This window comes from Triticum urartu, chromosome 7A (genome assembly GCF_056163025.1).
Source record: "Triticum urartu cultivar PI428250 chromosome 7A, HENAU_Tu73, whole genome shotgun sequence".
Classification (NCBI taxonomy): domain Eukaryota; kingdom Viridiplantae; phylum Streptophyta; class Magnoliopsida; order Poales; family Poaceae; genus Triticum; species Triticum urartu.
The window spans coordinates 684,048,688-684,070,973 of record NC_141879.1 but is presented as its reverse complement, the minus strand read 5'-3'; the positions used below and the strand labels follow the sequence as shown (position 1 = coordinate 684,070,973).

The window sequence follows — 22,286 nt, the reverse complement described above, 5'->3', positions numbered from 1 at the left end:
ATGATCCATTCCAACCTGTTTTTACAGTTCTTTTGTTATTTATGTGGCATCAAACACTGACTGCTAAATTTATAAGATTCAAGTAAGCACTCCATTCTGATATGTTATTCCTATTCCTATGCTTTGAGAATCCCGCGAATCAAGAAGGCCTCAACTTACCGAATCAAATTCAATTAAATTATTTGAAGGCAAACGAGGTGTAAGATGCATTTTTCGTACTCGATCTCATATACATCTCCTAATAGAGAGAACGTGGCACGTTAATCCCTCCCAGCCCATCGATTTCACGTTTGTGTTTTTCCATGATTTTTTTATTATAAGGGCTATTTAGTGCCCTTCCCGTCCGAAAATACTTGCGGGAGAAACGGATGCATTTAGACGAATTCTAGTTTTAAATACATCAATTATTATTCATTTTCTTGAAAAGTGTTTTTGGACGGAGGGGGTACTATATTATAACTGGATACAAGCCGTTTTTGCACTTCAAAATGCAAAGACCTGCCGCTGCCTCCGCCGCACGTTGGAGCGGGGACGTTTCGGGGTCTCTGTCGCCGACGAGGGGCTGCCATGCCACACGGCGCCCTTGGGCATCTCCCGGCGCGTACGTGTGTCCTCGCCCCCCACGAGATACAGCGAACCCGGAAAATTATTCGGAGCAAAAGTTGGTCGCACGCAGGAGCAGCCCGCCCTGCCGAGTTTCCGGAAGGTTCCTGCGGTTGTTTGGTGTCGATCCACCCATGATCATGCCGCCGTGGACGGCCGAGCGGCAGAGACCACATAAACTAGTAGAGGAGTACGTCCGGGCGCAGCTGGAGAACCTTTGCTTTTCCGCCAGACGAGAGAGGAAGCGACGGGGAATGTTCCTTCGCCGCGTGTCGGCCGGCGAGGCGGACGACGAGCATCGCGCGCCCGCGCTCCACGAGTTGGATCGCCCCGCCGCTCGTGGCCTCAGTTGCACGCAGTACTAGTACGTGATCGGTCGCCGATGGACCCTCATGGTGGCCTCCATCTCCGTTGCGCGCGGTCCACATGTTAGACATTTTGGAATGATCGAGAAGGCGTCCATTCCAGGCCGGGGGTGCCGTTGTGCACCGCGCGAGTGAATGTGGTCAGCAGCAAAAGAATAGAAATAAAATACAAAATCAGCATGGCTTATAATACTGCGTGGTGTGAGATGGCCTGCACTGCCAACACAGCACATTTTCACCTGCCTGGCTGCTCGCGACATGTCGAAAGAACGATACGGATGGCGAAGTTTCTGTAAAAAATTCGGAGGAGCCGGGAATTCAACGCACTAGCACGTAGCACCCCATGGCAGAGCTTCCTTGCTTGTACGACGGGCTAAAGAATCAGCGGCGGCAGGCACCGGAGCGCGACAAAGCAAAGCCACGAACGACCGACCGTGCCCCGACAGCGAGGGGCGGGCCGGCGTGGGCGCCAGGCGCAAACTAGTCTAGAGTACGTACTTCGAGGGGGACGAGGTTTCGTGGCCACGGATGGCTCTACGCCTCCATCGGCGCATCCCGCCGATGGCGACGCCCCTCTCAAACTCGCGGCTCACGTCGGCCCTCGCGTCGCGGTCGATCAACCGCAGCCACTTGTGGGGATCGACGGCGGAGTGCGCCACCAGGTGTCGACCGCGCGCCGGGCGACCACATGGCCACCGCTCATGATGCCGTCGATCGATGGGCGTGAGGCCGGTGCGAATCGCGGGAGCGGCCGGGACGGCCGCGGTGCCTCCACGTCGCGGCGATCGGGGCCAGGATCGGACGCCGCTCGCGGCCCGCGCCCATGACCACGCAAACTGCACGTGTACGATACGGGGGGACGTGGGGAGCGGAAAAGATCTCACCACCGAGCGCCCACCTCGCGAGCTGGCTAGCTCGGTCGTCGTCTTTAAATACGCGCCCGGGCGAGGAGAAGCACACCACGCTGCCTCGCCGTCGTTCGTCGTCCATCGTCTCGTCTCTCCCGGCTGCGAGTCTAGAAGAGCGCGCGACGCAACCCCGCCTCACCCTACGTGCGAGAGCGAGAGAGTGCTGAGGCTGGCGGAGATGTGCGGCGCGACGGCGAGGTGCGCGCTGTGCGGCGCGCCGGCGGACGTGCACTGCGCGGCCGACGCGGCGTTCCTCTGCGCGCCCTGCGACGCCAGGGTCCACGGCGCCAACTTCCTCGCCTCCCGCCACCGCCGCACGCGCCTCGCTGCGTCTAAGGAGGACGAGGAGGAGCAGGAGGCCCTGTCCGGGATGACCACGTCGAGCTCATGCGTGTCCACGGCCGACTCTGCGACGACAACGACTCCGGCGCCGGTGGGGCGGAGGCCCAAGATCAGGAGCAGCCCCCGCGCGCGGGGCGAGGAGGTGCTCGAGGGGTGGGCCAAGAAGATGGGCCTTCCGGCGGGGGTGGCGCGCAGGCGCGCCGCGGCGGCCGCGCGCACGCTCCGGGCCGTGGCCGCGGCGCCGAGGAAGGTGCCGCTGCGCGTCGCGATGGCGGCCGCGCTGTGCCTGGAGGTGATGGCGGCTCACGTCGGCGGCGCCCACGAGGCCGGCGGCGCGCTCCGGCGGCTGGAGGCGTGCGCGCACGTGCCGGCGAGGGTGCTCGTGGAGGTGGCCTCGTCCATGGGCCGCGCGCGCGCCAGCAGACCGGCCGCCGCCGTGGACGCCGAGGAGGGCTGGGGCGAGTGCCCGTGATCCAACACACGATCTCCTCCAACAACACATGACCCGTGACTCTCATGAGAAGGCGGCTAATTAAGCTTTCTCGTTCGTTAATTTAGTAGTAGTACTCCGTAGTATATTTCTAGAGACTCGAGTAAAAGTTGATCAAATCTTGTTGTTAGTTAGAAGGATAGCACTGTACGATGTAATCCAAATGGATGGTGTCGGCCATGGCAGCAAAGTGGATCACATGTTGTTCAGTAGCATACTTGTTAGTAATTTAGCTGGACTGATTAGGCTTCTGCATTAGTGATGGATCTCTCGACAATATGTAGAATGGTTTATATACTCGCAAAAAGAATGTAGGATGGTTTATGCATGAAACTATTGTCATTTTTTCGCGGGGATATCGTTCATTCTAGTATTTGCGAGGAGACAAACCATGGTCCATCGTCTAGAACAAGTTGCAAACCATTGTGGGAGGCAGAGGCAGAGGCGGGCAGCATCAATGGGATGTGAAGACTAACTAGATTCAATTTTTCAGAAAACAGCATCCACAATACAATATGAAATAGACATCCATGATGAATCAAATGATTCTGATTTGATATTGCGGATGTTAATATTATTCTCTATGATTTTTGGAACTACGGGAGCAAATTCAATCATGGCAAATTTCATTATCGATATTGTGATAGAGTAATACAAGTATAACCCAGTTATACACAACGGCGGCTGAGGGTATCTCCATTGCTGACCTTTAAATTGTACACCGTATTCGTCTGAGGACCGATGAACACCAGTATACGGACAGTGATATACTAGGAGCCAGGCGGCTTAGGGTATCTTCATTGGTGACCTTCAAATTGTACACCGTATCCATCCGCGGATTGATGAAGCTAGTCTACGGGCAGTGATATAGGAGCCACCATCCACGGATCGATGAAGCCAAATCTACGGACAGTGATATAGGAGCCAGCCATCCAACGTGGCCGCATCAATTTAATTTCAAAATAGATTTTAACAAATCTGACGAATTCCATTAAACAAAATAGAATTCAGCAAAGTTCAGACACAATTTAAATAAAATGGATGATATTTCATCCATTTAACTAATCCAAGCCTGCAACACTTAAAGTAATCTACTACCTCTATAAAAGCACAAAAGGACGAAGAACCAATTCATATGATCCGTCCAATGCTATTATCTTACGTTCCAGAACGCTGCAATGTTTAACGCTAAACACAATTTCTTTACTAAATTACACCCTTTGCCACTGCATGCCCTCCCTTCCCTCGCCCGCCCTGATCCAGCGGTTCCAACCCCCACCTCCCCAGCGCACTCCCCACGCCACGCCGCCACGGGCGACATCTCGCGCATCTCCTTCCGCGAGCCAACACGAGACGCGATGCTGCCGCATACCCTTGCTTTTAGTAGTACCACCACCATCGCCCCGGCCCTCCGCCTCTGCCTCCCTATCTCGCCCCCGGCCGCAGAAGCCACATCATCGTCCCCCTTCGCCATCGGACGCATTTCCCTCCGCCGTCGCCGCCGCGCTTCCTTCAGGTGCTGCCGCTGCTCGTCCTCATCCTCAGGTACGGCCGCGCTCCAACCTCCTCCTTCCAACCCCTCTTCTTCTCATTTGCTTCCCCCCGTTAATTAATCGAACCGAATCACGTCTCCCACAGCACGAGTACGACCTGCACATGCACCTGCGGCTTACTTGCTCCGCCCTTTCTCGACTCCCACTACCACTGGTCGTTTGCCAACGAGGTCTCGACGTCGCTGCTTTGCCCTGTCATTGATTGGCCGGTGCTCCGCCCCGATGGCCCGTTCTTCTCCCAGTACGCTGCCCTGACGCCCACTGCCACCCAACGAACCTGCGCCACTTCGACAATCCATTGTTGCGGCTCGAGGAAGCTGTGATAGCCCAACTCCTCTCCGTCGGTTGCGAGCGTCTCAACCTCGCAGTCATCCACGATGTCCACGACTCCCCTATTCAGCCTTAATCGTTCCTGGGCTGAGGCAGCCCCGCCCCTGCGACTTCACTGGACGATGATGGACCGGCGACCTGCATCCTATCAGGGCATCCTTCCTCTCCATTAAGTGCGTCTGGAGTTCTGGACACTTCCCAATAAACACCGCTGTGGTTAGTTTGTGACAATTATACAAGCTCAATTTCTGTTCACCACTTCGTATTCAATTTTTGTTCACCACATTGATTTTGGTATAACCGAGTTACGACAATCTTGCATTTTTTTCCGTTTGCTTCGGTAGCTTGGCATGGTTTAATGATTACATTACAGAACATATAAATTCATTGGAATTGGAAACCATACAACTTTACTCTAGGAATCTATTTAAGAAAGGAGCAAGCACAAAATAGTTGATAGAAGATGAAACCATTTATCAGAATTCGATCACAACAGAAAGGAGCAAGCACATCCTACACGATAACATGTCAAATAGTAAGAAATCATATTCACAATACCATGCAGTTATTAGCTCCATATAAGATTTGTTACAGGTCACAAAGTACCAAATTTAGTTAGTCACACAGTGAAAGATGTAGTCTGTCACTTTGCTCAAGAATTCTTCTAGAACATCTGCCGGTAGTGCATGCTGTGGTCATCAAATCTGCTCTTTTTGGTAACTGTGACACCAGAATGGCCCATCATATGGTGTCCTTGTCACTACTTCGGTTCATTTGTTAGGGTAAAACCTATTTACTTCCAAACATCGTAATGCTTGTGAATTAGCATATAAATTGCTTGAAGTTATGAGTGTAGGATCCAAAAGGAATGAGGTTTAACTGTGAAATACCTGGGGTGTAAAGATAATAACTTAGATGATGGTTAATATTCTTTAAATTAGATATACTATTTGTCTTCTTGAGATGTGAACTACCGTGACTAAAAAAACTTTTCTTATTTTCTTTTGAGTTTCATCCCTTCCCATCTGAACAATAGGAGACTAATGGATAGTGAACAAGTCATGACAAATCTACTTTTCTTATGTTCTGGGTGACCTAAACGAAGTTTAGGAAACACCATCTTGTTTGGATTAGGTCATAGCACTCATAACAAATATAAGTGGTACTATTTATGGTCACCGTCAGATAACTCAGGAAGCAAGCACTTTTAAGTTGTCGTAGTTGGTAGTGACAAAAATAGTTCTGCATTTTTTTACATGATTTATTCTTGTAGTTACATCATCTTGTTGTTAAAGGGTTGGTACCTTTTGGGTATATAGCACATCAACCCACATCCAGTATTTTTTCCTCTGGTTAGAAATAATCTTTCGAATTTCCTAAAAAATGTAAATATTTTGATATATTTAAATATCCTGTATTTTTGTTGTTCCATAGATTTCATTCGGTCATGTTTCTCAGTGTGAAGGGTGAACAACTGCCTTTGGCTTGCTGAAACCATTGAGGGAGATGCTACGAAAACTCTAATAACCTTGCATAAGCAGCGTCACATCATGGACATGACAATTGAAGCAGCTGCAAACATGAGACAGCATGAACTTAGCAGGGTAAGCTCGACCTCAATAGTTTCTTTGTTCTTACCGGTGTTTCAGCTCTTGGTTATTCTTCTCAGAGTTAGACGCTTCCACCAAACCTTGGAGGATTCTTCCCAAGATCCTGGATGCCAAAGAAAACTATAGGCAACTAAAGGGACCAACAATTATTCTCACAAAAAAGGACCAACAATTACTTTAATCGGTTTGCATTTGCATTGGGCTAGAACCAAGTTGACTTTCAGTGTGTTCTTTTACTGACATTATTACCAAATGAAAAGATGATTCCTTGAAACGAAGGGCTAACCAGTCAGAACAAAGATAACTTAGGATTATCTTCAAGCCCTGGATGGAAGTCGAATACTCGAAGAATTCTGATTCTACCAATGCCATGGTGAAGGTTCAAGTTTGTGTTAATGCTGGGATTTATGCAGCATAAAAAACCATTTTATTTGCCGGGTGAAGAAATATAAGCAGGACGACGCCCTTCCTGAGCTTATGGATGTCCTGGGACAACTCTCGTAAACAACGCTCAGAAATTGATAGGTATGTGCTTCATCAACGTCAGCTCACCATATCTTATTTTATTGGCCAACAGGGCAAGGATTCAGCCCCAAAAAATACCACACTCAAGATAAAAGTATCAATTGTCAAGCACTATATGAATTAGCCGTGGAGTTGTTCAATTCTTTCCTTGTTTGTTTATGAGAGGATTTGTAGGAATATTTTTCATTCAACACATATCACTGCCTTTTAAGGGCTTACATGGTGAAACTGGTGATTGCTTTCACCAAATGAGAATTAAATTGATGATTTTTGCAAAACAGTAAATAATGACTGCTCTTGATTGTTTTCTGTTTTTTCTGCTTACCTGAATCCAAGAAGCCTGACCATCGAGTAATATAGTTTTTGCGCTTGTATCATTCGTTGCTCAACCAATAGTTCATAATCGATGTATGTTTATCATTGTCTTTTTTACCAAAGCAAACAGTGTCATGCTTTTTAGACTAAATGTAAATATTATCGGTTGCGTTTATGCTTGAGTGCTCAAGTAACATTTTAGCGCATAAGACAAAAGAAACCACTTTATCACTCCTGTTGTCCGTAAGAACAAACAAAGAGAGGAAAAAACTAATTGGGCCACCCATGCTTAATTCGAATGTTAGGTACCATGTCATATGATGAATGTTACATTGGCTATTTATTTTTCTTGGCGAAAATTGCTTTTGGAGGCCGGAGGCCGAGCTCCATGGAGGCCTCCATTTGCAAAATTCAGAAGTCATCCAAATTCATATTTTTACATTTCAAAAGTGAAAAAATACAGATGTACATGAGGCATAATGACATGTGTATAGAATTTTCAGGACCAATACGTTGAAATGAGGGTTGTGCAAAAAAAAAGAGGCTTCTGAGCACACGATACTATTCATCCTCAAAGTCCATGAATTTGTCTTTTTTGTACAGGTTGCATTTCAATGTATTTCATCCCAATTCTTTTACACTTACATACATTTCATGCTTCTATACTTGCATCTCTTCAGATTTTTTTTAAACTGAAAATTTTGAATTTTGATATTTTAGAAATATGAAGCCCGGTCACCAAAACGCCCCACTTATTTTTCAAGGGCAACGTTTAGTACTCCCTCCGTTTCTTTTTACTCTGCATATAAGATTTGGTCAAAGTCAAACTTTGTAAGAAAAAATATCAACATCTACAATACTAAAGCTATATGGTATGAAAAGTAATTTTATGATGGATCTAACAATATTGATTTCATGTTGTGAATCTTGATGTATTTTTCTGAAGTCAAAGTTAACAAAGATTAACTTTGACCAAATCTTATATGCAGACTAAAAAGAAACGGAGGGAGTATATAATGTAGATAAAGTGTTTTTATATTAGAATAGATGTATCTCCATAAGGAGTATTAGATGAGACAAGCTTACTAGTTATAGAAAAATCATAGAATACAAATACCTCTAGTCCAATAATAGTTCAAATTCAACGATATAATCGGGATATTCAACAAGTTTTTTTCACGAATTCATCGATTCCAAATTGAACGATAATAGAACCAGAGCCGTCACATGTCGTCCCACACAGGCTGACTTTGAGCTTCATCCAACAATGTATGTGCGTGAATGACCTGCCCTCGGTCCTATAGTACATCACAACAGAGCGTGCATGCTATACAAGTGTAAAGGAACATTGAGTGAATGAATAAATAAATCAACATGTAGAGCAACAAGAAGCAAAACTTACGATCTCCATGATTGACGTGCCCAATGTCCACATTGTCTCCACTCGTTTAACCGCGCCGTATAACTTCATGACGGAGTTGCGAATGGTGTACCATCAACGCAATATCTACCTCGCATTGCGTTTATGGATGATCTACATGTCATAGGACGCGGAGTGCTTTTGCACATGAAACGGATCATCACGCACACAGTACCAAAAGTGCAAGCACCTTAAGTTCCTGCCTACAAATGCCCGCAGATATGGCCAACCACGCATCGCACAACAATCCATCCTCCTTGCCGAGTACCCCCTATTGTGCTTACTCTAGAAAACAACAAGAAGTTCAAAAAAAGCCCAATGGTATTCGACCGAACACCTGCCAGGCTTGGTGTCCGCCATGGATGTCATCCACAAGGAGTGGAGGGTACCTGGCTGCAAAAGGATTTTGGGTGGACGACGACATAGTCCAAGGAGAGCATGCATGTTGGTGGGGGCAGCAGACATCCTACGATGCCTGGGCGGCGTCGGAGAGGTACAACGACGACGTCGAACAAGGAGGGCGTGGATGCAAATATGGTGGATGCGGTGGGTGTCGACGACGCCATCGACAATGAGCTTTATTACTGATGTGATGGACCTGTCCAAAGCGTCCAACAGCTTAAATAAAAGAAGTTTGCATGCATGAGGATATGGTGGCGAATCCAAGGGTTTCCAACTATGTAGTATAGATAGCATCCCTAACTTACAAATTGTGGTTCAAGGTCCTCATGAAGAAATCATGGATATAAATGGGAATACCATGTATGACATTGAGCAATAGATTCATCATGATTCCCACAACTTTTTCGGTTTCAGAATTGTGGCCCTCGATTGGACTAAGGGTTTTGGCCAGAATGCGATATACTGTCTGAGGTACATATATAAATTCCTTCACCATAATTGTGGTTCTTCGAGCATCTCCTTCAGCTTGCGGTTCCATTTACACTTGCATCATGCGATTTGGAAGTTCAGGTTCTTCATAAATGTGTCTCACATTCTCTTGAGGGGGATTAACTGGGAGTGCTCGAAGCATTTCACTGGCTAGAGCTTTATAATGTGTGTTTTCTGACATCTAGTCCAGAGCCCAGGAGTGAATATCCTCAACTTCACCTGATAGATGCAATGTTGCATAGAGTTGAAGAATTAGCTCTTCATTCAATTCAAAGACATCAAAGCATAGGCTTAGTAGCCCAGCAGCATGAAGAGCAAACAACACCGGAATTGACTCCATATCCACACGAGGAATATCACGATGCAGGAAAACCTTGTTCTTATCAAATAGCAGGGATGAATAGAAATTCATCTACGTTGTAGTCCAGAAGCATTGACGCCTTATTTTAGCCGAATCATATGGTGATGCTCAGTGAAGAAATTCTTCTCCTCGAAGAAATCAACATTGTTGAACTTGGTTCTCCTGATGCCTTTGCCAAGCTTAGGCATTGCGGGCTTGGGGTTAAAGATTTACCTTGTTAGGCTTCACATAAAAAATGGGTCAAGGAGAGCTAGTGGAGTCATTCTTCTGTGTAATTACATCAGATTTTGCAATTTCATTAGCTTTGCTAGTGGAACAGTCTCTGTATCAGTGAAATGCACAGATCCATCAGGCCGAGGGGAATGACGTTCAACTTCAACAGTGTGCTCTTGCTACACCATTTCTTCAGCTGATGCAGCCGACATTTCTTCAACAATGGTTCGAAGAGGTGTGAGATGCTCTTTGGCACCAGTAGGAATCTCTTCAGTCCTTGCAGGCGACTGAGGGTTTTGCGTTAGAGGTGTGGTGATGGGTGAATTTGGGTGAGCTACTTCCCAAAATTCACCATGGATAAGGGGCGTAGTAGAGCCATCAATATCCATATCCTATTCAGTTTCTTCGTTTCCAGCCCTTTCAACAAACAACACGGGCGGAGGCGATGATACCATTAGAGGGGACGCAATTGCTTCAACCTCAATCTCTTCATCCATCTACTCAGTGGTAGCAACAGAATGGGTGTCTCCTTCCTCATCATCATATGGGACAACATATTCTTCTCCAAATGGCACAATCTACAGATTTGTGACATTTCTTCAACAATGGTTTGAAGAGGTGTGAGATGCTCTTTGGCACCAGTAGGATTCTCTTCAGTCCTTGCAGGCGACTGAGGGTCTTGCGTTAGAGGTGTGGTGATGGGTGAATTTGGGTGAGCTACTTCCCAAAATTCACCATGGATAAGGGGTGTAGTAGAGCCATCAATATCCACATCCTCTTCAGTTTCTTCATTTCCAGCCCTTTCAACAGACAACACAGGCGGAGGCGATGATACCATTAGAGGGGATGAAATTGCTTAAACCGCAATCCCTTCATCCATCTGCTCTGTGGTAGCAGCATAATGGGTGTCTCCTTCCTCATCATCATATGGGACAACATATTCTTCTCCAAATGGCACAATCTACAGATTTGTGATGATTTGGGTTGGGGGCACTGAGGCCAATGGTGGTGCATCAATAGGCCCAGTTGAAGATAATGGATCCGTCTTCAACTTCTTCACAGTTTCACTGGTAGATGGAGCTGAAGCTTTTCTCTTATTCACAGCTTCTTTCTCAGTAGCCTTGGTATTCTTCTCTTCTGATGCTGAAGGAAGTGTGTTCTTCTTCATTTTGAAGAATTTGGTTGAGCTGCCGATGAGGATAATGATGGAGCAATTTCTTCAGGCGCGACTAATGTAGTCGCCCTGGCACTTTCTTCAGGCACTATAGTTTCGGATGCCCTTATAGTTTCTTCAGGCTGTGATGCAGATGCACTGGCGTGAGGAATTTGTGGTTGTGCCGAGGAACTAATTTGAGGAGCTTGACCATTTTTGGCGGCTTGACGTCTGTTGTGATCGTGAACCACCTACTTGGTTTGTGCGATGAATCTGTCACGCACACCACATAAGTGATTGGCTTGGCATTCATATTCATCACTAACCTGCTGAATCTCAGCCTGCATAGAAATGAGTTGTTGAGGTGTGATGATGAACATGTTATACTATAGCTCTTTCTTCTCCTGAAGATGCTGCTTTCTCATAAGCTTTGCATGATTAACCTTATGCTTCTCATTCATGATGAATGCAGTCAACACATGACTAGGACCGGGAGGCAGGTCGACATCATCAATCGGAGTGTCTGGCTTCCTGCACCAAATATCAATGAAGTCAAGAATCTTCTTTGGATCCAGCAGAAGAGGTATTGAAGAATTCTTGGCAATAGCAGCTTTCTCAACTTTTCTTCTAAGGAATTCAACAAGCTCATCTTCATCGGCCTCATCATTTTCGCTAGCCTAAGGCACTACAACCTTACTCTTTGGGTTGGGCCTTGTTCCACGACCAGCAGTGGCCTTCATCTTAAGCTTGGAGGCATTTGTGGAAGTGTGCCCACTCGCTGAGGTAGTTGGTGCAACCTCTGAGGAAATTGTAATGCTAGTTGTGCGCTGACATGAAGTAAGCACAACAGAGGTTGAGGCTTTTGCTGCAGCCTTTGAAGAACTTACTACAGGCGGAGGAGCTGAATATTTTGCGACAGCTGAAGCACTTGGAGCTGAAGGATTTTGTGTTGAGGGCTTTGGCTTTTAAGCCAACTTCTTTGGCATTGCCTTCTTAGGGCCACTTGATCATCCAACACCTGAAGGTAATCTATGATACTGTTCTCAAGCTCGCTGGGCATCCCTTACCCAAAAAAATGTTGGGTTTGGATACATTTACCCTCTAACTCAGAGCATTGTAATAAACTTATATGGCACCCCTAATGATTGTTGCACCTTCTGCTACTTGTGAGCCGCGTTGGGATTTTCCCCAAAGAGGAGGGGGATGCAGTACAATAGAGGTAAGTATTTCCCTCAGTGAGAACCAAGGTTTATTGAACCAATAGGAGAATCACGCAAAGCCTCGAGAACAACACTTGTACACACAAAAGCAAATACTTGCACCGAACGCGGGCAAGAGGGTTGTCAATCTCCTTGCAATTGTTAATTGCAAGGATCAAATCTCGTAGTGGTGGTAGATAGATAAATTGCAAAACAAAATAAAAGAAATAAAATGATAGCAAGGGAATTTATGTTTCTATAATATGATAAAGGTAGACCTAGAGGCCATAGTTTTCACTAGAGGCTTCTCTCTGAACACATAGCATACGGTGGGTGAACAAATTACTGTTGGGCAATTGATAGAAAAATGCATAGTTATGGAGATATTCAAGGCAATGATCATGTATATAGGCACCACGTCCGAGACAAGTATACCAACTCCTGCCTGCATCTACTACTATTACTCCAACAATCGACCGCTATCCATCATGCATCTATGGTATTAAGTATTAAAACAGAGTAACACCATAAGCAAGATGACATGATGTAGACAAAGTAAACTCAATCAATATGAAAAAACCCCATTGTTTTACCCCTAATGGCAACAATACAAATACGTGTCTTGTCCTTTTCTGTCACCGGGATATAGAGCACCACAAGATTGAACCCATAACAAAGCACCTCTCCTACCGAAGATAAATCAATCTAGTGAAGGAAATATGCCCTAGAGGCAATAATAAAGTTATTATTTATTTCCTTATTTCATGATAAATGTTTATTATTCATGCTAGAATTGTATTAACCGAAAACATAGTACATGTGTGAATACATAGACAAACATAATGTCACTAATATGCCTCTACTTGACTAGCTCGTTAATCAAAGATGGTTATGTTTCCTAACCATGAACAAAGAGTTGTTATTTGATTAACGGGATCACATCATTAGGTGAATGATGTGATTGACTTGACCCATTCCTTTAGCTTAGCACTTGATCGTTTAGTATGTTGCTATTGCCTTCTTCATGACTTATACATGTTCCTATGACTATGAGATTATGCAACTCCCGTTTATCGGAGGAACACTTTGTGTGCTACCAAACGTCACAACATAACTGGGTGATTACAAAGGTGCTCTATAGGTGTCTCCAAAGGTACTTGTTGAGTTGGCGTATTTTGAGATTAGGATTTGTCACTCCGATCATCGGAGAGGTATCTCTGGGCCCACTCAGTAATACACATCACTATAAGCCTTGCAAGCATTGTAACTAATGAGTTAGTTGCGGGATGATGTATTACGGAACGAGTAAAGAGATTTGCCGGTAATGAGATTGAACTAGGTATTGAGATACCGACGATCGAATCTAGGGCAAGTAACATACCGATGACAAAGGGAACAATGTATGTTGTTATGCGGTTTGACCGATAAAGATATTTGTAGAATATGTAGGAGCCAATATGAGCATCCAGGTTCCACTATTGGTTATTGACCGGAGACGTGTCTCGGTCATGTCTACATAGTTCTCGAACCCGTAGGGTCCGCACGCTTAACGTTCGGTGACGATTTGTATTATGAGTTTATGTGTTTTGATGTACCGAAGGTAGTTCGGAGTCCCGGATGAGATCGGGGACATGACGAGGAGTCTCAAAATGGTCGAGACGTAAATATCGATATATTGGACGACTATATTCGGACATCGAAAAGGTTCGAGTGATTCGGGTATTTTTCGGAGTACCGGAGAGTTACGGGAATTCGCCGGGGAGTATATGGGCCTTATTGGGCTTTAGGGGAAGGAGAGAGGAGAGGCTGCGTGCCCCCCAATGCTTAGTCCGAATTGGACTAGGGGGAGGGGCGGCGCCCCCTCCTTCCTTCTCTTCTCTTTTCCCTTTCCTTCTCTCCTACTCCTACTACTTGGAAGGGCTCCTAGTTCTACTAGGAAAGGGGGAATCCTACTCCCGGTGGGAGTAGGACTCCCCTAGGGCGTGCCATAGAGAGGGCCGACCCTCTCCCTCCTCCACTCCTTTATATACGGGGAGGGGGGCACCCCTTGGAGACACAACAATTGATCATTGATCTTTTAGCCGTGTGCGGTGCCCCCCTCCACCATAATCCACCTCGGTCATATCGTAGCGGTGCTTAGGCGAAGCCCTGCGTCAGTAGCATCATCATCACCGTCATTACGCTGTCGTGCTGACGGAACTCTCCCTCGAAGCTCTGCTGGATTGGAGTTCGTGGGACGTCATCGAGCTGAACATGTGCTGAACTCGGAGGTGCCGTGCGTTCGGTACTTGGATCGGTTGGATCGTGAAGACGTACGACTACATGAACCGCGTTGTGCTAACGCTTCTGCTTTCGGTCTACGAGGGTATGTGGACACACTCTCCCCTCTCGTTGCTATGCATCACCATGATCCTGCGCATGCATAGAATTTTTTCGAAATTACTATGTTCCCCAACAGTGGCATCCGAGCCAGGTTTATGCGTAGATATTATATGCACGAGTAGAACACAAGTGAGTTGTGGGCGATGCAAGTCATACTGCTTACCAGCATGTCATACTTTGGTTCGGCGGTATTGTTGGATGAAGCGGCCCGGACCGACATTACGTGTACGCTTACGCGAGACTGGTTCTACCGACGTGCTTTGCACACATGTGGCTGGTGGGTGTCAGTTTCTCCAACTTTAGTTGAACCGAGTGTGGCTACGCCCGGTCCTTGTGAAGGTTAAAACATCACTAACTTGACGAACTATCGTTGTGGTTTTGATGCGTAGGTAAGAACGGTTCTTGCTCAGCCCGTAGCAGCCACGTAAAACTTACAACAACAAAGTAGATGACGTCTAACTTGTTTTTTTGCAGGGCATGTTGTGATGTGATATGGTCAAGACATGATGAAATATAAATTGTTGTATGAGATGATCATGTTTTGTTAAAGTTATCGGCTATTGGCAGGAGCCTTATGGTTGTCTCTTTATTTGCATAAGATGCTAGTGCTATGTAATTACTTTACTTTATCGTTATGTGATAGCAATAGTTGCAAAAGCAATAGCTGGTGAGACGAGCATGTGACGACACGTTGATAAAAGATCAAGATGATGGAGATCATAGTGTCATGCCGGTAACAATGGAGATCATGACAGTACTTTGGAGATGGAGATCAAAAGCACAAGATGATGATGGCCATATCATGTCACATATTATGATTGCATGTGATGTTTATCTTTTATACATCTTATTTTGCTTAGTTCGGCGGTAGCTTTATAAGATGACCCCTTACTAAATTTCAAGGTAAAAGTGTTCTCTCTGAGTATGCACCATTGCCAAAGTTCGTTGTGCCGAGACACCACGTGATGATCGGGTGTGATAAGCTCAACATTCATCTAGAATGGGTGTAAGACAGTTTTACACACATAGAATACTCGGGTTAAACTTGACGAGCCTAGCATATGCATATATGGCCTCGAAACACTGAGACCGAAAGGTCGAGCGTGAATCATATAGTAGATATGATCAACATAGTGATGTTCACCATTGAAAACTACTCCATCTCACATGATGATTGGACATGGTTTAGTTGATTTGAATCACGTGATCACTTAGATGATTAGAGGGATGTCTATCTAAGTGGGAGTTCTTAAGTAATATGATTAATTGAACTTTAATTTATCATGAACTTAGTCCTGGTAGTATTAGCATATCTATGTTGTAGATCAATAGCTCGCGTTTAGCTCCCCTGTTTTATTTTTGATATGTTCCTAGAGAAAAATAAGTTGAAAGATGTTAGTAGAAAAGATGCAGACTAGCTCCGTGATCTGAGGATTAATCTCATTGCTGCACAGAAGTATTATGTTCTTGATGCATCGCTAGGTGACAGACCGATTGCAGGAGCAAAAGCAGACGTTATGAACGTTTGGCAAGCTCGATATGATGACTACTTGATAGTTTAGTGCACCATGCTTTACGGCTTAGAATCGGGGCTTCAAAGACGTTTTTGAAACGCCACGGAGCATGTGAGATGTTCCAAGAGTTGAAATTAGTATTTCAGACTCATGCCCATGTCGAAAGGCTTCCTCCATTACCATTTCCATTCCTGGGGCCACTATGGTTGTGCCAAATCCCTCCATTATGATTGTGACCTCCATGGTTATGTTGTAGAGGTCCTCCCGAGTTCAGGGTAAAACGGGGTCTCTGCTGAGCTCCAGAATTATACTCCCCGTGTCCATACTTCCTCTTGCGGTTGCCAATCTGTTGCTGCTTCCCTTCAATCATGAGAGCTCTATCTACCAACTGTTGGTAGTTATTAAAAGTTGCTACCATCAACTGCATGCTCAGCTCATCATTCAGTCCTTCCAGAAACTTCTCATGTTTAGCTGCATCAGTAGCAACGTCATCTGGGGCATAACGTGCTAGCTTACTAAAGTCATCCACATATTGGCCAACGGTGCATCCTCCTTGGCGTAAGTTGCGAAACTCGCGCTTCTTCATGGCCATAGCTCTTGCTGATACATGGGCAGTGCGAAAGGCCTGCTGAAACTGGTCCCATGTAACAGTGTCAATGGGATAGGTGACAGTGTAATTCTCCCACCATGCTGCTGCGGGTCCATCAAGCTGATGTGCGGCAAAACACACTCTTTCCGCATCTGTGCATCCTGTAGTGGTCAACTCCCTTCCAATCTTGCGGAGCCAATCATCTGCAACTATCGGCTCGATGCTACTGGAGAACACTGGCGAGTTCAGCCTTAGGAAATAGGCTAAGTGGTCAACAGGTGGTGGTGGTGGGTTGTTGTTTTTGTTGTTGTTCCCCTGATTCTGATTCTGGACTAGTATCTGCATCAAAGCATTCTGCTGCTGGATCAACTGGGTGAGCTCCGGTGGGAAAGCAAATCCATTGTCACGTCTCGGAGGCATCTGATGGGTTTAGAAAAGATGAGAAAATAGAATAGAAAGGGGGTCTAGGGGAAAAACACTACCCATATGCACATGAGACAAACACAATCATATCACTTCAATCAATTCAAACAAGGGCATACAATCGGTCTAACTATCTTTACAAAGTGCTCGGAGTATACTATATACACGGGGGAATTCTACTACTGATATGGTGGTCGACTAGAAAAATTGATCGGTGGAAGACTCCATAATATCTGCTCCAGATTCATCAACAAAGTCATCATCGCTATCATCTGGGTTCGAGTCGGTGTCGTCGATGATGATGTAGTTCCCCGGGCAAGTGGAATCGTCATCTTCTCCTCTTAGCGCGGGGTCTCCCATGAATACTCCTAGCTTCCTCGTCAGCTCGTCATTCTTTTCTATGAGTATCATCATTTCCTCCTTGTATCCATCTCGTGTAGACTTGAGTTCTTCCTCCAGCTCCGTGATCCTGGTCATGCCTTCTTCAGATATATCATGCCTGCGGACATCTGGTTCTCCTGGCGACGAATGTGCTGGTTTAACTCCTGGATGAAAGCTGCAATAGATCTATCCTTCCTGGTGTTGATCATCTCCAATTGCTCATCTTGGCGTCCACAAATCTGGTACATAGTATTCTTGAGATCCTCGTGGTAGACTTCTCCAATGCGTCCCATGGTGATGTGGGATGCCATGCTCTTGCCTAGACTCCAGGTGGGTGCATCAAAGGAAAACTCTATGGGCTCAGTGGCTGGCATGAATGTCCTTCCTGCAACTTGAACTTGGATCATCTAGCGCTCCTCTTCTGGTAAAGTGGCGTTGTCGGTCCCGGTGAAGCTTGGTATTCCGATGTTCAGGTACTTAGTGACTTCCTTCAAGTGTCGTCCAAAGGGTGTGTCTTCATCCGGTTGTGCAAACTTGTTCTTCATGTCCGCCATCCTAAAGAGTAGAAAAGGGTGAGGAGTCATAAATGAGAAGAGAGTAGTGATCTAGGGTTTTAGCTTAGTGGCCGTGTCCTACAGTCAGTGTGTGCTCTGATACCATCTTGTAGCGACCAGACCTCAAACAGTCTGATCTCTGTGCATCAGTGTCATCCCTGGATCGGTAATGCTGACACACACAGTACTTGAGGTTTTATAACAGAGTAGCAATCACACACTTATTACATCGAATGTCTCAAAGAGAACTTAAAACAATAAATATGGCTTAAGGCCATCTAAAACGATAACAACGGAAGGCTTGGAAGATAAAGTGAGTCCATCAACTCCAACGGCATCACTGAGTGAAAGACAACGACCTATGGCTCCTTACTCGTCGTCTGAAAAGTCTGCAACATGAACATTGCAGCCCGAAACGGGTCAGCATGAATAATCTTATGATCCCTTTGAGCCTGGGTGGCGGGCCGTAGGATGTTCACACGGGTCCTCCACGATATCCTAGGACAACACTGGGTACTCCAGGTGTCCACAAGCAATCCACCCAGATGTGTATTTAAGTTGCCACCTTAAGTTGAACCATTAGTTAACAAACTCACATCTGTCATGAATACTCTCAAATCCAATCCACGTCTACTTCATCATCTACTTCATGCAAGTGTTTGAGGATTGATCTAATGCAATAAAAGGGCGATAGGTTCTACCTCATCATCTACTTCCCAAAACCCACAATTTAATTAGATCATAATCATGCAAGTGTTTGAGGAGTGATCATAATCGCGATCGAAAATAATCGCGTAAAAACCCTGGAAAAAGAAAACTGACGAACAGGCTAAGGAACGAACGTTCGTTGTCTGCGGTTAACGGGTGAAAACCGTTCGTTAAAACGAATGTACGAACGGGCGTTCGCTAAATAAATAAACCGGAAAAATAAAACCGATCTAAATAAATAAATAAAAATAGGGTTTCGAAAAAAACCCGATCGGTTTTCCGAAGAAAACCGGCGGCGGCGGCGAACTACCTCGGCAAGGTCCGGCGAGGTCGACGGCGAGGGAAACCGGCAACGGCGGGGCGCGGAACGGCGCAGCGCGGGCGGCGGGGTTCCGGCGGTGCTAGGGTTTGGGGCGGCTCGGGGCGGCTCGGGCCTCGCGGCTTTAAAGGCCGGCCGGGCTAGTGTGCAGGTCGGACACGGCCCGGTTAGGTTGGTTGACTTTTTTTAAATAATTCCACTCAAAAAAACAAAGAAAAGAAATACTAAACGGACTCCAAAAATCCTGAAATAAATTTTCCCCATCCTCTAAAAATCTAACGGACAAGGTGAACATTTATTTGGGCCTCTAATGCAATTTTGAGAAACGCATATTTTCCTAATTCAAATAAAATAGCGATAAAAACTCCAAATAAAATCATATTTGATTTTAATATTAAATCTCCAATATTTCTTTATTTTGGGGAAGTCATTTTATCCCCTCTCTTTTATTTTCATAAAAGAAATATTCAAAGAGAAAATAATTAAAATCAAACGATCCTCTTTTCAAAAATTTGAGAAAACTCAAATATGAAAATAACGAAATCCCCAACTCTCTCCGTGGGTCCTTGAGTTGTGTAGAAGTTCTAGGATCAAGCCAAAATGCAATAAAATATGATATGCAATGATGCTCTAATTGAAGGAAATATGCCCTAGAGGCAATAATAAAGTTATTATTTATTTCCTTATATCATGATAAATGTTTATTATTCATGCTAGAATTGTATTAACCGGAAACATAATACATGTGTGAATACATAGACAAACGGAGTGTCACTAGTATGCCTCTACTTGACTAGTTCGTTAATCAAAGATGGTTATGTTTCCTAACCATGAACAAAGAGTTGTTATTTGATTAACGGGATCACATCATTAGGTGAATGATCTGATTGACATGACCCATTCCATTAGCTTAGCACCCGATCGTTTAGTATGTTGCTATTGCTTCCTTCATAACTTATACATGTTCCTATGACTATGAGATTATGCAACTCCCGTTTGCCGGAGGAACACTTTGTGTGCTACCAAACGTCACAACGTAAATGGGTGATTATAAAGGTACTCTACAGGTGTCTCCAAAGGTACATGTTGGGTTGGCGTATTTCGAGATTAGGATTTGTCACTCCGATTGTCGGAGAGGTATCTCTGGGCCCTCTCGGTAACGCACATCACATAAGCCTTGCAAGCATTGCAACTAATGAGTTAGTTGCGAGATGATGTATTACGGAACGAGTAAAGAGACTTGCCGGTAACAAGATTGAACTAGGTATTGAGATACCGACGATCGAATCTCGGGCAAGTAACATACCGATGACAAAGGGAACAACGTATGTTGTTATGCGGTCTGACCGATAAAGATCTTCGTAGAATATGTAGGAGCCAATATGAGCATCCAGGTTCCGCTATTGGTTATTGACCGGAGACGTGTCTCGGTCATGTCTACATTGTTCTCGAACCCGTAGGGTCCGCACGCTTAAGGTTTCGATGACATTTATATTATGAGTTTATGAGTTTTGATGTACCAAAGTTAGTTTGGAGTCCCGGATGTGATCACGGACATGACGAGGAGTCTGGAAATGGTCGAGACATGAAGATTGATATATTGGACGGCTATATTCAGACACCGGAAGTGTTTCGGGTGATTTCGGAGAAAACCGGAGAGCCGGAGGGTTACCGGAACCCCCCCGGGAGAAGTAATGGGCCATATGGGCCTTAGTGGAGAGAGAGAATGGCAGCCAAAGGTGGGCCGCGCGCCTCCTCCCCCCTGGTCCGAATTGGACTAGGAGAGGGGGGGCGGCGCCCCCCTTTCCTTCTCCCTCCCCACTTCTTTCCCCCTCCTAGTAGGAGTCCTACTCCTACTAGGAGGAGGACTCCTCCTTGGCGCGCCATAGGGGGCCGGCCGGCCTCCTCCCCTTGATCCTTTATATACAGGGGCAGGGGGCACCCCTAGACACACAAGTTGATCCACGTGATCATATTCTCAGCCGTGTGCGGTGCCCCCTTCCACCATAATCCTCAATAATATTGTAGCAGTGCTTAGGCGAAGCCCTGCGACGATAGTACATCAAGATCGTCACCACGCCGTCGTGCTGACGGAACTCTTCCCCGACACTTTGCTGGATCGGAGTCCGGGGATCGTCATCGAGCTGAACGTGTGCTAAAACTCGGAGGTGCCATAGTTTCGGTGCTTGATCGGTCGGGCCGTGAAGACGTACGACTACATCAACCGCGTTGTGCTAACGCTTCCGCTGTCGGTCTACAAGGGTACGTAGATCACACTCTCCCCTATCGTTGCTATGCATCACCATGATCTTGCGTGTGCGTTGGAATTTTTTTGAAATTACTATGTTCCCCAACAGTGGCATCCGAGCCTAGGTTTTATATGTTGATGTTATATGCACGAGTAGAACACAAGTGAGTTGTGGGCGATATAAGTCATACTGCTTACCAGCATGTCATACTTTGGTTCGGCGGTATTGTTGGACGAAGCGGCCCGGACCGACATTACGCGTACGCTTACGCGAGACCGGTTCTCCCGACGTTCTTTGCACATAGGTGGCTTGTGGGTGACAGTTTATCCAACTTTAGTTGAACCGAGTGTGGCTACGCCCGGTCCTTGCAAAGGTTAAAACAGCACCAACTTGACAAACTATCATTGTGGTTTTGATGCATAGGTAAGATTGGTTCTTGCTTAAGCCCGTAGCAGCCACGTAAAACTTGCAACAACAAAGTAGAGGACGTCTAACTTGTTTTTGCAGGGCATGTTGTGATGTCATATGGTCAAGACATGATGCTAAATTTTATTGTATGAGATGATCATGTTTTGTAACCGAGTTATCGGCAACTAGCAGGAGCCATATGGTTGTCGCTTTATTGTATGCAATGCAATCACGCTGTAATGCTTTACTTTATCACTAAGCGGTAGCGATAGTCGTGGAATCATAAGATTGGCGAGACGACAACAATGCTACGATGGAGATCAAGGTGTCGTGCCGGTGACGATGGTGATCACGATGGTGCTTCGAAGATGGAGATCACAAGCACAAGATGATGATGGCCATATCATATCACTTATATTGATTGCATGTGATGTTTATCTTTTATGCATCTTATCTTGCTTTGATTGACGGTAGCATTATA

At 45.7% G+C, this 22,286-nt stretch overlaps 1 protein-coding gene across 1 annotated transcript; it reads left to right on the top strand.

Moving 5' to 3' along the window:
* Window positions 1-390: 390 nt before the first annotated feature.
* LOC125524997 (uncharacterized) lies at window positions 391-3,001 on the top strand. The gene has a single exon (XM_048690022.2). It carries the CDS (start codon window positions 1,686-1,688, stop codon window positions 2,688-2,690), a length of 1,005 nt encoding a protein of 334 aa, XP_048545979.2. The 5' UTR covers window positions 391-1,685; the 3' UTR covers window positions 2,691-3,001.
* The last annotated feature ends 19,285 nt before the right edge of the window (window positions 3,002-22,286 follow it).